The sequence below is a fragment of the Mytilus edulis genome, chromosome 10 (genome assembly GCF_963676685.1).
Source record: "Mytilus edulis chromosome 10, xbMytEdul2.2, whole genome shotgun sequence".
Taxonomy (NCBI): domain Eukaryota; kingdom Metazoa; phylum Mollusca; class Bivalvia; order Mytilida; family Mytilidae; genus Mytilus; species Mytilus edulis.
This window is the reverse complement of record NC_092353.1, coordinates 77,465,719-77,484,210: the sequence shown is the minus strand read 5'-3', so window position 1 is coordinate 77,484,210 and position 18,492 is coordinate 77,465,719. Positions and strand designations below refer to the sequence as shown.

At 32.9% G+C, this 18,492-nt stretch overlaps 1 protein-coding gene across 1 annotated transcript; it reads left to right on the top strand.

The window, feature by feature from the left end:
- The first annotated feature begins 1,299 nt into the window (after nucleotides 1-1,299).
- Nucleotides 1,300-16,178, top strand: LOC139493004 (uncharacterized). The gene is made up of 3 exons (XM_071281148.1): nucleotides 1,300-1,381; nucleotides 14,575-14,792; nucleotides 15,024-16,178. Exons 1-3 carry the CDS (start codon nucleotides 1,300-1,302, stop codon nucleotides 16,176-16,178), a joined length of 1,455 nt encoding a protein of 484 aa, XP_071137249.1.
- Nucleotides 16,179-18,492: the final 2,314 nt, after the last annotated feature.

The following is an 18,492-nucleotide window of genomic DNA, read 5'->3' as shown; positions in this document are numbered from 1 at the left end:
TATTTGTAATTTCAAAATATTAAAACGGACAATTTTAGAAAGGTTTGTTACAAATCATGTTATTTCAGAAGTACTGACTACTGAGCTGATGATACTTTCAAGGACTGATAGTCCAGCTGCAAAGGTATCGATTAAGTGTTGTAAAAAATTAAAACAACACAATCTAAATGTATAGCATCCAGAGCCCTTTTCTGGATTTATCTTCTTCAGGAATGCTCAAAAGTCGAATATTTAAAATCCAAGGATGTATAAAAACTAAAACAGGTGTACAGCTATATGACCGAAAAGGACCAAAATAATTAAGCCAAATCAGGCAAAGGTACATTGCTGAGTGAATTAAAACCTTCTTTTCTTGATCATGAAAACAATGGAAACTGTCGAGTTGTCTACTAATTCTTTGTGCAGTCTATCTTTTTAAAGTGTCTAGTTTAAACTGTAATTATATTATGTATATCTTTGTTATGCAGTCTAAATGTTAAACAGTTCTGGAATTATTAAAACTTGCACGGAAGACTTTTCTGTGAAATGTTGGTGCAGTTTTTGATTTTTTTGTTTATTTAAATTTAATTTACAGGACAACCAGATTCAAACATGTTTGATGTGACTTTGATGACTACATTGCTTACAAATATTGCTAAACTGAACCATTACAGTAACTTTCCAGTTGTAACAGACACTACATCTGCAGCAGATATTGAAAGAATAAAGTACTATAGGGTGCACATAGTACACAATAGGGGTGGGAAAATAGATAATTCTTTTTTCAAAAAAGCATGGGATGATATTAGTAGGGTATGTTTTCATTTTTATGGCTATTTTATTCAATAATAGCTTAAATTAAATATTATCATAAGTTAACAACTTTATGGTACATCAATAATGCTCGTTGCTGATGCAAAAGAAATAAAACAAAACCCAAACTATATGTTAACTTTCTATTCAAGCACTTAAGCTACATGACAGTTGTAGTAATTATATAGGTAGCGTGAAACAAAGAAAAGTTTCAGTCCCTGTCCAACATATACAGTCCGCCAAAAGTTAGGCACCACCTAAATATAACTGTAAATATTTTTTGAACAATTGCGAAAAAGTTATATTTTAAAATATTTGGTGTTATGAATTGACTTTGACATAGAATTAGAAAATTCATCACGGCCAAAAAGATTGAACTCCGATAAACCCGTCAAGCAAATGTTTATTAAAGGTCACCTGCACTTTAACAACTACACTGTTTCGATACCTTTTAATTTATGTCACGCATACATGTGAAATTTGACTTTCATCAAGTTATTGTGTAATATGGCAAAGCATAATCTATCTGTGACTGAACTTTGGCCAGCAATTGGTATGTCAAATGCCGGTAGGAGCACTAGGAGAACTGGTAAGTATTACAATGTTGATCACATCGTCATGTTGATACAGGAACTTTAAATGATAACCAAGGTCCGGAAGACCCAGTTTAACTACCCGTCGTGATGACAGACTGCTTAGTGGTCGTGCTAACGCCAACCCGTTTAATCCTGTCCCGCAGCTTTTGACACGGTTGGCCTCCAGGTGGTCCTGTTTGTTTGAACATTGGTCCGTCGACTCCGTAGAGCCAATCTAAGGGCACGTCGTGTTGTCAAGAGACCTGCCATAACAGCCAGGCACGTTTTAATCAGGTTTCAATGGGCTAATGACCATCGACGCTGGAAAATGAGAAGCTGGGAAAAAGTGCATTTTGGTCAGACGAAAGTGGGTTTATGTTACGACCAGTAAAAAATAAAACTGCCTATGACCAAAACAACATTTGCTGAACGCCTGCATTTGGTGCTGGTGGTGTTACAGTATGGGATTGCTTCTTATATCGTTGTAAGCTGGGTATGCATGTTTTGCAGGGTAACATGAACGGACAGATAGACAGGGATTTGGTGCTTAGAAACATTGTAGCCCCTCGTTTTGATAATCAACCACTTGCGTCAAGGACGAAAACAGTAGACCACACGGTGTACGGATTGTTACCGAGTACAAAGAGCATGAAAATATTGACACTATCTTTTGGCCTTCCATGTCTCTAGACATTAACCCTATTGAACATTTCTGGGATGCCATTGGCAGAAATCGCAATCGCAGAGATCCACCACTGCAAAATCTTTGCGATTTAAGAGTTGCAATTGTTGATGAATGGAACAGATTTACTCAACTAAAGTTCAAAAGGCATGTACAGGGTATAAGACGCCGTATAATGGAACTGTACCGAAATAGAGGTGGTTACATATCCTATTGACTCAATTATTGACATTAAATTTGCCGAACATACCAAATATTATTTGTACATAATTTAAATGATATTGGGTGATTTATTGTTGTAAAAAATTAAATCACAGTAATTTGCACTATTTCTATGAACGCAATTTAAATGCAAAGGACCTGCATAAGTGACCAAACTTAAGTTTCTGATTTGTTTATAGTATATAAGAGCAAATTGCTTCATGATATTTTTCTCTTTTTTTCGAGGAATAACTGATTTTTTTCATATGAAAAAAAAATTGATACAATAAAAATAGATGGTGCTTTCCTTTTGGCAGACTTAATAGTTGCATTTCAAATTTACCACCCTTTCTTGTTGTTGACTTTCCTTCATGGACCTATCAATTATATGTATTGTAAATAATTTCTTGGCATGCTATTCGATTCGGTTTTTTTTTTTTTTTCAGGTGAAATCATTGCTTAAGAGTAATGAACCATGAAGTGATCTCATTAAACTAAAACTAAATTACTTTTTAATCCTTATAATAACATAAGACGTATGCTTCATTACAACAAGTTATTTTGATTGGCTCACATCATTCAATCTAGAGTCATCCTTAAATAAACATTCATTTCAAAATGTATTGTAGCATTCATGATGACACGTTTCCTTGCATTGTGACACTATTTCGTTCGCACATTTTTAAAATGAAGCACTTCTGCACTTCATACAAAATCTACTTCGGTAAACGCTTTTACACCTCAATGAATTTACAAAAAGTAGCATTCAATTCTTAATTAACATGTATAATGTGGATGTTTATAGTTTGTAATTTAATGTTTATGTTTGTATTATTCACATGTGCTTTAATATTAAATATAAATGTTTCTACATATATATTCTCTGTAACTATGTAAATTGTAGTTAATGAGACATCAAATTCATTAATTCATAAAATACTCATCCAAATTAAGGTTCATATTCCAACTTCCTTGTAAACCTTGTAAACTACTGACCAAAATAAAACCTAAGCCACAGTAATTCTAAAGGTATGAATTGTGTATGCCCAATTAATGAGCATTATGTTTTCTGGTCTGTGTGTCCGTTCGTTTGTCCCTTCGTCCGTCCGTCCGTCCATTCGTCCGTCTGTCCCGCTTCAGGTTAAAGTTTTTGATGAAGTTGAAGTTCAATCAACTTGAAACTTAGTACACATGTTCCCTATGATATGATCTTTCTAATTTTAAAGCCAAATTAGAGTTTTTACCCCATTTTTACGGTCCACTGAACATTGAAAATGATAGTGCGGATGGGGGCGTCCGTGTACTGGCGACACATTCTTGTTAATTAACTTTTGATACAGTCTTCCAAAAAAGATGACCAGCAAGCCAAAAAAAGGGACGTAGCGGCAAAACGCAAGTAGTGTCTTATATTATAAACTGTTAAAGATACGGAAAATCTGACAGGAGTCTATCTATTATTCAGTCAGACAAGAACTGTCAGACAACCCCTTAATTGACCATGAATGACGCTTTTAACTAAAAAAGAATTTGGCCAATCATTTTGCAAATTATTTTCAGTAAAAGTTATAAGTAATACAAGATCTACTAAATAAATGTAAGTAATGTTAGTAAGCCCCTTATATATGTTATAGGAGTGTTTGCCTTTAAATAAAGTTTTTTATTGTATGGTCATTAGAGGGAAGCTAAAAATAGAAACAATGTTCAGTAAATCAAGACCACACAAACAAAAATCCGTAGTCGACCCTAATTAGGAGTTATTCCTCTTAAATGACTCAGTTCTTTTTTTCAATAGTGCCTACCACCTTGTAAATAATAACAGATAGAAGTAGTTTCATAAAGCAAAAGATCAGCTAGGATATCTGTTAATATTTCTACCGGCAAAATCGTCAGTCCGCATAGAAGCCATTCCCTTTGAAAAAGAATAGGAGTCTAGGCCTTAAACGATGATTTTTTTTTTATCAAACAGTTTTTTTTTTTTATTTTGGCAAAAAGTAGTAGAAGAGAGTACCATAAAATAAACAAATGATCAGCAAAATTACCCAACTAAAGTCATGAATGTTGCATTGTTGTATGACGGTGACAATTGTAAAAAAAATGCACAAAGATTATTTTGAGATTCTAGTTGTGCTGTGTTGGACAAAAAATGACCATATACAAGAGCATGTATACATGTATGTTTAATCACGCCGCATTTTTACGCCTGTCCCAAGTCAGGAGCCTCTGGTTTTTGTTAGTTTTGTTTGTTTTTTAATTTAGTTCATTTATAAGTTTTGGAGTTGAGTGTGACGTTTATTTTCACTGTAACCATAGCTAGTACAAAATTTTATTAAGGAGCCGGCAACATACGTGTGCGGAATTTTCGCGCTGCGTTGAGGACCCAATGGTGGCCTTCGGCTGGTATCTGCTCTTTGGTCGGGTTGTTGTTTTTTTTTGTCATATTCCAAATTCCATTCTCAATTGTATATTAATAAGACTTTGATTAATGTAGGAACATTCAAATACGAAATAAAAGATGAATTTGGTCGTTTTGTAGAGTTTTAATATCATCTCAATTTTCAAACAGTTACATTATTTGCCTAATAATATTTTCAACCCGAAATAGGTTAACAGATGTATTGAAATTCATTTGCATATATATTTAGTAGTCAATAAGTCAAACATGGAATTTTGAACTTTCTTTCTTATGGATATTTTTAATCTCAGCTGGAAAAATAGTTCATAAATAATGTAACAATAATCTCATGTTTGAATTAACATGTTACTGGTCTTTTGAATATAACAGGCTGTTGGAAGACTTGACATCTGACATTAGCCACTTTACCTTGCATTTTCTAACAAATCATACCAGATGCAAGATTTAATCTTAAATATGCATTAGATATGTACTAGGGGACGTTATACGAATACTCCTATCTGCTCTATTTTGTTACAATTTATATTCGAGTTTTTCTTTTGACATTATTACAACCATAAACAATTCTCAAGATTGAATTAAAACCACAAGTTATAAATTTCATACGCGTGCAGCTTTTATTTTCAACAGGAACGCTCAAAGCCTAAAATTAAAACAAAAATTAGTAGCGAATCAAAACACTTAAACAGCCATAATATGCTGAGGCATATTTCTTTTTATTTTGAGCCGTGCTTGTGTCTGAATCTCCATTCAGCAAACATTATATCATGATTTGTTAAGTAGTTGAAGAAAAAGGAAATCGATCGAGACAGGACGATATGTATAATAAAATTGACGAGTTGTGTCACGCGCTTGTGTGTGAACCAGTCAGATAAAATGGGTTTTGATGTATACTTTATTTTGCGCAATATTTCGAATAGCATCGGACATGGTGAGGATGCCAAGATACAGAAAATTGAATACTTACATGTAAAAATACGATTCTAAAAGAGAGGTGTAAACATTGTAAACGCTCCTAATATTATAATTGTTTTAACAAATGTGTTTAAAATCATTGTTTCAAGGCTGTGTTAACCGGGACACAATCAAACTCGATATTTGCCTCATAAAAATAGGAACAATACAAGCATTACCAAAAAGGTGCAAAAATAGGTCTAATATAGAAAAGATGGAGATTTGACCCAAAAGTTTTTTGGTTTTTTTTTACTTGCAGTACATTTATTTGCCAACTACAATCATTAAAGAAAATCTTGATGATTTAGAAATATCTGTCGTTTTTTAAGGTTTGTTCCCATGCATCCTTTGTATATATTTTTTTGTCGTATCATGATGTTAATCAATAGGTTGTATCTCAAAAAGGAAAACTGTTGCCACTTTTTTTTAATTTTATTTCCTGGAGTGTTTGTTCAAGTAGAATCCATATGTGAAATTTCAATAGACTGTCGGAATTCCAATGGGAACCAATTGTAGCTCCTCTTCTTGCCCACTTGTTTCTTTATTATTATGATGCTGACTACATACAGGAATTTCGTCGGAAGAAAGATAAGAAGTTAGCAATATCCTTTAACTTTACGCTCCGCTATATAGATGCTATTCTCTCACTAAATAATACAAGATTTGGTGACTATCTTGAACGAATCTATCCCATCGAACTGGAAATAAAGGATACTACAGATACAGTTAAGTCTGCCTCATATCTTGATTTACATCTAGAAATTGACAATGAGGGTTGTTTGAAAACAAAACTTTACGACAAAAGAGATGACTTCAGCTTCTTAATTGTGAACTTTTCACTTTTATGTAGCAACATTCCAACATCGCCTGCATACGGAATATATATCTCCCAATTGATACGATATTTCCGTGCTTGTATTTCCTATTATGATTTCCTTGATAGAGGATTGCTGCTCACAAGGAACCTATTGAACCAAGAGTTCCAAATGGTGAAGTTCGTAAATTTTACGGACTCCATCACGAATTGGTTGACCTTTACGGAATAACAGTTTCACAGATGATATCGAATATGTTCCTTTTGTCGTAACTACAATATCCTTCCCTTTTCATGAATGTGACCTACCGAATTAGACTATTTACCAGATTTGTAATGACATAAGCAACACGGCGGGTGCCACATGTGAAGCAGGATATGCTTACCCTTCCAGAGCATCTGTGAACACCCCCTGTTTATGGTGGGGTTCGTGTTGCTTAGTCTTTAGTTTTCTATTTTGTTTCTTCTGTACTATTATTTGTCTGTTTTTTTTTTATTTGGTTTTTTTTAGCCATGGCGTTGTCAGATTATTTTCGATCTATGAGTTTGACTGTCCCTCTGGTATCTTTCGTCCCTCTTTCATTTGACATGAACCTCATGTTCATACGGTTCATTGGTCAATGCAATTTTTGTTATTTTTTTCTTCTTCAAATAACTACCGCAATGGGTCAACTATATACTTATAATTGTAAGGTTTTTTTGTCTGTTTGGCAGATTTAATCTGTCCTTGGACTAATTTTCATGGTTCAATTGTCAATGTTTATTTTTTGTGTTTTGGTCTGGTTTTCATTTACCATTGGCATATGTACATGTACACTGTAATTTTGTATAGAAACAGTCTAAGGTGTTTATGTATATATCTGTTAGTGTTTATCTGACCCTGACTTTATTGTCAAAGATCTTTGAAAACGTTCAGTGTATGTAATGTTTTTACTAAATGTTTCATCTTTTTTAAACTTTCAACATAAAATCAGTGGTCAGTAAAGCAGGCGAGACATTTCAGCGTGTGTGCTCCAGTTTTTTTAATGAGTTCTGCCCCTTAGAAATATTAATTAGATAAAAAATTGCAATGTTAGTGCTCTCGGTGTACAATTCTTGCTAGACTTTTATGAAACTTATTTTAAAGTTTTATATTAGCAATGTTTTGGATCAATTATCATAAAAGATATATATATATTTCGTTTATAATTATTACTTATACTAAATTTGAAGAACTGGAATATAAATTGTAACAAAATAGAGCAGATAGGAGTACTCGTATAACGTCCCGTAGCACATTTTTGCCAGAGTATTATCATATTCATATCGAAGGTACAATGGACAATTTTGAAAATAATAGCGGTTTAAATATGTTTATATAGTTCATGTAGTTAGTATGCCCTTCGAAAATATAAAATTTACATTTATCAGAAATTGCTATGAATATTTCAACTGTCTTACATATTTAGACTATTTTTTTTAGTTTTTGCCCTTGGACAGATCAAATTTGTGCAACGCACGGAACATTGGGACTAATCAATTTAGGGTCAAAATCATACATCATATCTATGTATAGGCGAAAAAATGTAAAACTATAGTAATTTTCGAAATTTTTTGTATTTTTACAAAAATCTTCTCATTTAAAACCCTGGTACCCAACATCTTAACTAAAATTAATTTTGCTCGTTTAATTTTCATAAAATTTTGACAAAATATTTACTTTAACCCTTTGACAAAAACAGGAAAGTTTCAAAAAACCTAAACCACACACTTTATCGGAAATTTTTTATTGGACATATATCAGTTTGACTTACACCGATTTTAAACGTGATTGAAACGTTCAGCCGATTTTTAAAGAGCTATTTCCTTGTAGTGTTTTGTACCACCTTTAAGGCAAATTTGTCAATGGGTAAAAATGTTCAACAGGTTAAGATCTATCTGTCCTAAAATTTTCAGACGAATGAGACAACCCGTTGTTGGGTTGATGCCCCTGAATTTGATAATTAGTAATTTTAAAGAAATTTTGCAGGGTTATCATCATGAGTATTAGTATAGATAGAGATAAACTGTAAACAGCAATAATGTTCATCAAAGTAACATCTACAAATAAGTCAACATGATCAAAATGGTCAGTTGACCCCATAAGGAGTTACTGCCCTTTACATTAAATTTATAACAAGTTTTCGTAAATTTTCATAATCTTTTACAAAAGTCTTCTCCTCTGAAACAATTGAGACAAATTTTACCAAACTTGGCCACAATTATCATTAGGGTTTCTAGTTTTAGAAATGTGTCCGATTACCCTATATATATATATATATATATTGAAAGGTAACACATGCCCACCGAAAGCTCTTTATTGAGAGCCCAGGTGGTCGTGTGGTCTAGCGGGACGGCTGCAGTGCAGGCGATTTGGTGTCACGATATCACAGTCGCATGGGTTCGAATCCCGGCGAGGGAAGAACCAAAAATTTGCGAAAGCAAATTTACAGATCTAACATTGTTGGGTTGATGTTTAGACGAGTTGTATATATATATATATATATATATATATATATTCCAAATTATTCGCTATTCAAAAGCTTGCAGCTGCTACTCACCAGTGTCTAAGCAGATAGTTGATAAACCAGGGGTATGTCAAGAACGTCCTTTTCAACAACAAAAAATCGGAAGGTACCAAGACCTCGATGATTAATGTTCCATATCAACTTCATAAAAAAATAGACGACGGTCTTGATGTATAGATTCTAGGCACTGACGTTGTTTGTCATTTTGATAACGTGTTATATCTACTAATCTTTTTTTTTGTCTTTACGAATTTTATTTCTTACTGTTTAGTCTGTTGTTTTGTTAAATCCATTTGATGTGACTCTGTACTTATAAATCTGTCATTGGGTTATTGTGTTAGTGTGTTATGGGAATATTTTTATATTCTTGTCTTTTATTTTTGCTTATGTGCTTTGTCTTTGTTTCTTTGTTACAAATGACGTGGCTCTGTACTTATACATTCTCTCATTGTGTTATTTCGATTTGACTCAATTTTCATATTTGACTTATAACAATGTAAAACATTTATCCAAACTATAAAAAATCTAAAACAAACTACTTATGTTGCACGTGTGCATGTTAGTCTAGAGTCATTCTAATTAACTATCGAATTTACCTCCGAAGACCTCTGAAGGTCATTTATGCGATTAAAACATTACTATAGATAAAGATAAAAGAGAAATGCTGCAATCTGATTTTCCTAAGTTTGTTTAGTTTCCTATTATAGATCAGAATAAAATTGAGAATGGAAATTGGAAATGTTTCAAAGAGACAACAACCCGACCAAAGAGCAGACAACAGTCGAAGGTCACCTATGGGTATTCAACGCAGTGAAAAACTCCCGCACCCGGAGGCGTGCCTCAGCCGGCCCCTCAGCAAAAATTTATACTAATTCAGTGATGATGGACGTCATACTAAACTCCGAAATATACACAAGAAAATGAAATTAAAAATCATACAAGACTAACAAAGGCCAGAGGCTCCTGACTTGGGACAGGCGCAAAAATGCGGCGGTGTTAAACATAAAAATATATATTAATCAGCGTTTTTACATTTATAAGGGAAAAAAATGTGAATAGAATCATTTAATCAAATAATTTAACTACGTTTCACTTTCATTGTTGACATTCTTTTCCATTAACTAACTTAACACGCACTATATATGCGTTAGCTGTCTCTTGCTAAGGGGTTAAATTAAATATAGATTCAATGAGGCCGAATTATTCACTTGCATGTGAATAATTCATCATCCATGTATCTTAGCGTGTTTTGGCAAAATTGAAACATACTGACTGCTAAAAGCGAATTACTATTTCACTATTTCACTTTCATTATTAATTGAATAAAAACAATCATATTTAACTCTTTTTTATAAGTTACCTAAGCTGTATTTGGCAAAACGTTTAGGAATTTTATTTCTCAATGCTCTTCAACTTCGTACTTTATTTGGCCTTTTTAACTTTTTGGGATTCGAGTGTCACTGATGAGTCTTTTGTAGACGAAACGCGCGTCTGGCGTATATACTAAATTTAGTCCTGGTATCTATGATGAGTTTAATTATATATATCTTGAAGCTATTGCCCCTTTGAACTCTAATTAATGTTCGTATTCTTGTCTTTTATTTTTGATAATGTGCTTTAGAAACGATCCTTGTAAACTTATCGATCATTCAAATAAACTTAGTCTAAAAGGTTAACAATTCAACACTGTAATTAAATCATTGAATATTGTTTTTATTGGTATAAATATTGATTTTGTTATCAGTAAGTTAAAAGCAAAATAAATATTACTGTTATATAAATATACACATTCATATGCATGGATCTACAATCTGTCGATATCTGTAACTTGGCATTGCATAAGGTCATGTTTTCTCTGACTGTTTATGACGTCTGCACACTAAATCCATCGGATGTTTGATGTGTACTGAATGATAATTTAGTCTTAGATGCAGGCTTTATTTTATTAGTTGTTTGTGGCTTTGAACTATCTGTCAATAACTGCGAGTACTCTCAGATCTGTACTTTTTGTTTTTTGGGATATTATACTATCCGGCCACGTCAATTTGTACTTGTAGTATTTGTGTTTTTATCTATCTGATGAGTTTTTCAACTGATTTTTATAGTTTGTTCTGATGTTGTTCTGTTACACCACAGGTTAAGGGAGAGTAGGGATCCCGCTAACATGTTTAACCCCGCCACATTCTGTATGTGTGTGCCTGTCCTAATCAGGAGCTTGTAATTTAGTGGTTGTCGTTTGTGTATGTGTTACATATTTATTGTTCGTTCATTGTTGTACATGAATAAGGCCGTAAGTGTTCTCGTTTGAATTGTTATACATTGTCATTTCGGGGTCTTTTATAGCTGACAATGCGATATGGGCTTTGCTCATTGTTGAAATTCGTACGGTGGCCTATAGTTGTTTATTTTTGTGTCATTTGGTCTCTTCTGGAGAGTTGTCTCATTGGCAATCATACCACATCTTTTTTTTTATATATTTGTCTACATGCCTTTTTGAGTTCTTTGTTACATATGACGTTGCTCGGTACTTATACACCCCGCAATTGTGTTATTGTGTTATGGTGATTTGTTTGTATTATTATCTTTCATTTTGCTAATGTGCCTTGTCTATATGCCTTTTTGTGTTTCTTAGTTACACATTTTTTTTATATAGTGTCTTGTTTTGTTTACACATCAGGGAATTTAATGCGAGTGAGAGATTAGCAATGATTAAGTTAGCTATAAAACCTGGTTGAATCCACCATTTTCTACATAAGAAAATGCCTGTACAAAGTCAGGAATATGACAGTTGTTAACCATTTGTGTGATGTGTTTGAGCTTTTAATTTTGCCATTTGAGTACGGACTAAACACTGTATTTGTGTATGTTATTCCCATCTTAATTCGGAAATATCACTTTGGCCTTTCTGGCTTATTTAAAAGCCCTATACAGAAAGGTAAATTCAGGAAAAGATAACCTGAGCTGTATCTGGCAAAAGATTTAGAAATTTTTGGTCGTCAATGCTCTTCAACTTCGTACTTGTTGACCTTATTTGACATTTTTTTATTCGAGCGTCACTAATTAGTCTTTTGTAGACGAAACGCGCGTCTTGCGCAAATTTAAAATTTCATTCCTTGTATCTATGATTAGTTTATTTAGACACATCCATATAAAAAAGGAAAAGTAATCTTTCAACTAGAATATTGCATTTTACGAAAAAGAACAAAGAATCAACAGAAACGAAACGGCACCATATCCACATTTCGACAATAAAAGTATCTTCGGTAATGTTCGAGGCCGAAATATTTGAAAATCCAAAACATAATACAAACGTTGAAGAGCTGATGAAACCAAATGTGCATTACCTAGTAAACTTATGGTCATCAAATGTATACTGGCATTTAAAAGATGTTGAAATAGTCTGAAAATTAATAAAAATCTGATAAAATACTTCATGAATAGATTTATTCGAAAACATCTTCATTTCGTCAATTAATTTCCATAAATGAAAAAATACAAAATGCATGTTGGAACTTTCTTTTGAAAAATCTCCAAAAATAGCTAGACAGGGTGTTTTCGTTTTGTCTGTACTTGCTAGATACAAGTACGGAGGGAATCGTCAGCATGATAAATCTTAAAATCTCATGGCTAGTAACTTTTGAAGATGTATTATTCAACAAAAAATCGAAATTTCCATGAAAACCAAATGTTCTTCTTTTGTTTGCAGATTGTTCCTTTATTCATATGAGGCCGATTTCACACAGTATCGTTTTAGGAAGAATAAAAATAAATTAGGTCACGTTCAGCTTATTTCCCATCAATACATTATTCAAAGTTTGGTTAATGTTTTGAACGCATATATCCCATTGAATTTTAAATAAAGGATACAGCAGATACAGTTGAGTCTGCCTCATATCTTGAATTACATCTATAAATTGACATTGAAGGTCAGTTAAGAACAAAACATTACGACAAACGAGATGATTTCAGCTTCCCAATTGTAATCTTTTCTCTTTTCATGAAGCAACATTTCAGCAGTGCTTGTATATTGTGTATGGATATTTCTGTCGGTGATGTTTCAGGGCTAGACAAGAGTCGATTACGAGTCCGCTTTTGTATGATGTCTTCCTACTTTAATTGCTTATCAATTTTATGAGAGTAAAACGAGTTTCATATGTGGAGCAGGATCTGTTAACCTTCTGGAGCACCGGTGATTATCCCCGGTTTTTGGTGACATTCGTGTTGCTCAGTCCTTAGTTTTCAATGTACTATTGTTTTATCGTGTTTCGTTATTTGCCACGGCATTTTCAGTTTGTATTCGACTTATGAGTTTGATTATTCCTTTGGTATATTTCGCTTCCCTTGTACATTTTGTTATTCAAAATGTACAAATGAGCTCTAACTTGGGCGTAAATCTTTTTTCGGTATGGTAACTTGAGTCTCCCTTGCCTCATGGGATGACACTTATACAAAAGACGAAAGATACAAGAGGGACAGTCAAACTCATAAATCGAAAATAAACTGTGAACGCCATGGCTAAAAGTGAAAAAGACAAACAGACAAACAATAGTACTCATGACACAACATTCAAAACTAAAGAATAAGCAACACGAACTCCACCAAAAACTAGGGGTGATCTCAGGTCCTCCGGAAGTGTAAGCAGATCCTGCTCCACATGTAGCACCCGTCGTGTTGCTCATGTTATAATAAATGTACATATGACAGATATAGGACAGTAAAACAAACCAATTGTTAGGAAAGCCAAAATGGCAAATGTCACAGTCACTACCTACAATAGAAACATTTTAGAAAAATGGTTTCTGGATCCCTTTCTTTGTCTGCTTAAAAAGATGAAAGATTAAGGCAAGGGGCATAAGCTGATTTATTTATAGATTAATATGTCAAAGGTCCAGGTCTCTATTACTGTCATGGATTTTTGGGATAGAATGGGTACGGGTGACATCTTAATTTCTTTGCATTACTGGAATACAATTTATATGTTGGTAATATAGAAAAGTAAAAGAAGCCTATTTATTATGGGGTCAATATGTCGAAGGTCGTGGTCCCTGTTGCAAAAACCTTTTTGTCTTTTCTCGCAATTAATGTACAATGCTGTGAGCATCATTTGGCAGTGTCAACTTTTAACTTATATTTGAATAACAATATTATTATAAAGCATTGTTTTATAAAAATTCAAGGTGTTTCTAAAAACAGTCTTTCAGCACCAAATGGCAATATAACATATATATGTCTAAAAATTGATAAAATTGACTACAAAGCTTTTTGAAATGTTATCCTTGATTATCATTCATTATCAAAGCCTTTAGAGTCAACATTTGTGAACGCCAATGGTACATGCAGTCAGGTAGCTAATACATATATATAAAAAAATAAGTTTAACCATGTTTTGGGAATTAGTACTGTATAGTATTTGTAAAAGCAAAAACAAATAGGATGTTAATTATGATAATGTTTTACTATTGACTACAAAACAAATGATTTGGTACACATATTTTCAAGATGCTTATATTTACATATTTCAGTAAACATCAGTCAGATGTCAACTACCATCAATACATTAATCATACTTTCAAGATGCTTATATTTACATATTTCAGTAAACACCAGTCAGATGCTGGAGTCATGGAAGATAAGCAATTTTAACTTTGTTGAGACCAGAGCAGCCAAACATGTGTTGGAGAGTGTGAGGAAAAACAGTTTTGTAACTGTTACTGCTAGTTTCGGTGCTGGAAAAACAGCAACTCTTCAATATGTGGCATTGAAATTAAGAGATGTAGGCTACGATATACTACCAATAACCAATCCAATTGATATTGTGAGGTTTTACAACACAAACAAGCAGACATTGTTTGTTTTTGATGACGTTTGTGGAACTTATTCCATAAACCAGTCTGACCTTAACAATTGGGAGTTAGCCATGGATTGTATAAAAGTATTGATTCAAAATAAACACACAAAAATAATTGTGGCATGTCGATTATAAGTGTATATGGATGAAAAGTTTCAAACATTGTCAATATTTAAAACATGTGTATGCAACCTGCAGGGAAAACCATTGTGTTTATCCAAAACAGAGAAGCTGTCAATAGCGAACTTATATCTGAAAACAGAAGCTAGAGAAATAATGCAGTATTGTGACTTATATGATTGTTTCCCACTTATCTGTAAATTGTACAATGATTATCCTAAACGCGATATTATAGATTTCTTCAAAAATCCATTTTCCATATATGAGTACGAAATTGACAAGTTATATAAAAGCAGAAATAATAAAAAATATTGTGTTTTGGCATTGTGTGTAATGTTCAACAATAGTCTGAAGGAGCAATGGTTGACAGATGAGATAGATACAGAAATAAGAAAAATTATACAGAACACATGTGAGGCATGTAAACTAAACAGAGGAACATCACGGCTTGTTCTACTAGATGAACTTAAAACACTTGAACATACTTTCATTAAGAAAAAACAAGGGGTATACACAACTATACACAATAAAATATTCGACTTCCTGTCATTCTATTTTGGTAAAAAAATGATTCATTGTTTGATAAAGAATGGCGACAGTGAGCTTATTATGCAAAGATGTTTATTAGAAAGAAAAGATGACATGGATTTGTTTATTACTATTGTACCACCTAAATACCATTGGATGTACATGCAGAGACTGATTGACGACTGGTCTAAAGGTATATTACATTGTGTGTTTAATAACATCAACATGAAGATACCGGAGTTCAGACAGAGATTCCTTCGTTATTTAAACACACTTGATTTTTCAGCTCAAAAACAATTAGCACTGACACGTGATGTTAATAACAAAGATACTGTACTATTACAGTGTTGTCAATATGATGACACTCTTTTGATTCAGTGGTGTATTAATCATGGTATAGATGTTAACCAGTGTAACTATAAGGGGATGAGCCCGTTATATATATCAGCACAAGAGGGTCTTACTAAGGTGGTAATGTTATTACTGGACAACACAGCAGACATTAATAAGTGTACAGATGATGGAGCATCTCCTTTGTTTGTTGCTTGTCAGAAGAATCATAAAGAGATAGTGAAGTTATTACTGGATAAGAAAGCAGTTATTCATAATGGCATGGATGATGCAACATCTCCTTTGCTTATTGCTAAGAAGATGAATCATACAGTTATCGTGAGAATGTTGGAAGAGAATGGGGCCTCAGAATGAATAATCAGATGGAAATAGTTGGAATCCTGTAAAGGAAGGAAATTTACGGATAGAAATAGTTTAAGGAAAATTCGTGTATAGATGTATGAAATAATATTTTTGTGAATATCTTTTGATTTTGATGCTCCCCAAGTAAATAAAATAGGAGCAAGTGAACTTTGCTTTCTATATCTTGAGCCGAAATCAAATATTTACCAGGTGGTTACTTGAGCTTGCATTGCTTGATTAGAACGAAGCGTATACAGCTGGAAAAATGGGGCCGGAGAGGACACTTATTGATTTTGTAATCAATATGTCAAGTCAGTTCAATGTCACTGTTACTTAAAATATTATTCTTTTGAAAAAGTTGATTTTCCTGAAAGGTTTCTTTTAAATCTTCTGACTTACAAAAATGATGTTGAACACGCCTACTTACCTACAAACAAAGCTATAAACGGTAAAACGTAAGTTTAATCTATTATCTTGAAAATCACGAATGATCGAATGATAAAGAAATCTGACATGATAAAATGTATTCAGAATATCAACATCTACATACTGTCCAATATTGCTAAACTGTTAGACAAAATCTACGTATTAATCAACAATACTGTATGCTTCAAACGTTGTATAAAGATGGCTTATGTATCTTATGTGATGAGGTTTTAGTTTGTGATATGTCCATATTTTTTTTTTTGGACAGTTTAAAGTCCTAAAAACTAAATAATTTGATGAAATTTGAATTTCCCAATGATATTGAGTTCGAGTATAATTAAATTTGGTACAAGGTATACTTACATTGCCTACTTATCCTTCAAACCTGACATTGATCTTACTTCTTTGATCAGTAATCAATGTGAATGTTTCTAGGTCAATTCCATATTTCAAATACAGTTTAATTATAATATGTATAATAATTGTAAGATGTACATTATGGTCCGGTATGTATCATATAACTTTGACCTCATTTTAGGGATTCATTGATCAATTATGATATTTTGCTGGTATGCCTGTCTGTAAAAGCAATGCAGATTAATTAAGCTTGAAAGGTGCGCATGTCTGTATAACAGGGTTCAAAGACATTTAAAACTGTATACCTTGTGTTTCTTTTAATGTGCAGCCTAATTTTTGTTTGTGTTCTTCTTTTTTTTGTTCACGAACATTAATAATGTGTTAACTGTCGATACACACATATTTATAGTAATTTTTTCTTCGCTGTGAATACCAATCTTATATATGATAAATTTAACTATTGTCAGTGTATTGTCTTAATACTGTGTGCTATAACTATTCAATGTAAATGTGTGTGTGTGCTAATAATTGTTGTCTATTGTCTATTAACCATATATATATATGTATATATATTACCATGTAAGACTAAATGAAAACTAGCTTGTTATACAGTATTTCAGATCGAATGTATTCGTTCAGTGTGTGTTAATTTGTGTTCTTACGTTTTTTGATTGAGTTAAGCCTTCCAATTGATATGTAATAGTGTGTTTTTCTATGTTGTGATGTTATAGTATTGTTTCAGAAAAGGGGGAAGGATTGGTATAATTGTTTGCACATGTTCTAAGTCAGGAATCCGATGTTCAGTAGTTGTCGTCTGCTTATGTGGTTCCAAAGTGTTTCTCGTTTCTCGTTTTTATATAGATAAGACCGTTGGTTTTCCCGTTTGAATTGTTTAACACTAGTTTTTTTGGGCCCTTTATAGCTTGCTGTTCGGGGTGAGCCAAGGCTCCGTGTTGAAGGCCGTATCTTGACCTTTAATGGTTTACTTATATATATATATTGTTATATTGATGGAGAGATATTTCATTGGCACTCATATCACATCTTCTTATATCTATTTACCTTAGTCTGTAATATTTTCTACTTTTAAGGATTATGTACCTTTGTGTTTAGACCGTTGGTTTTCCCGTTTGAATGGTTTTATACCAGTTATATTTTTGGGCCCTTTATAGCTTCCTGTTCGGAGTGAGCCAAGGCTCTGTGTTAAAGGCCGTATCTTGACCTATAATGGTTTACCTTTATATATTGTTATATGGATGGAGAGTTGTTTCATTGGCACTCATATCACATCTTCTTATATCTATTTACCTTAGTCTGTAATATTTTCTACTTTTGAGGATTATGTACATTTGTGTTGACTCATTACTAAACATATGGAAATTTTATAGAAAATCCACAGCTTTTCCCTTGTACTTTAATATTTGGCAAAGCAATACTTGATAGCTATATTATATTTATATAGAGAATTATTTCATGCAGTGCTAACAATGATTTCCTTATAACATGTTTATAAAGTTAGATATTGGTTCAAACAAATATAAAA

What these genes read in the sequence shown, in the direction of transcription:
- LOC139493004 (XM_071281148.1), top strand. Translation starts at nt 1,300, where the DNA reads ATGGCAAAGCATAATCTATCTGTGACTGAACTTTGGCCAGCAATTGGT. An exon ending in TAGGAGCACTAGGAGAACTG is followed by an intron (nt 1,382 to 14,574) that starts GTAAGTATTACA and finishes TACATATTTCAG; the next exon opens with TAAACACCAGTCAGATGCTG. An exon ending in TAACCAATCCAATTGATATT is followed by an intron (nt 14,793 to 15,023) that starts GTGAGGTTTTAC and finishes TGCAACCTGCAG; the next exon opens with GGAAAACCATTGTGTTTATC.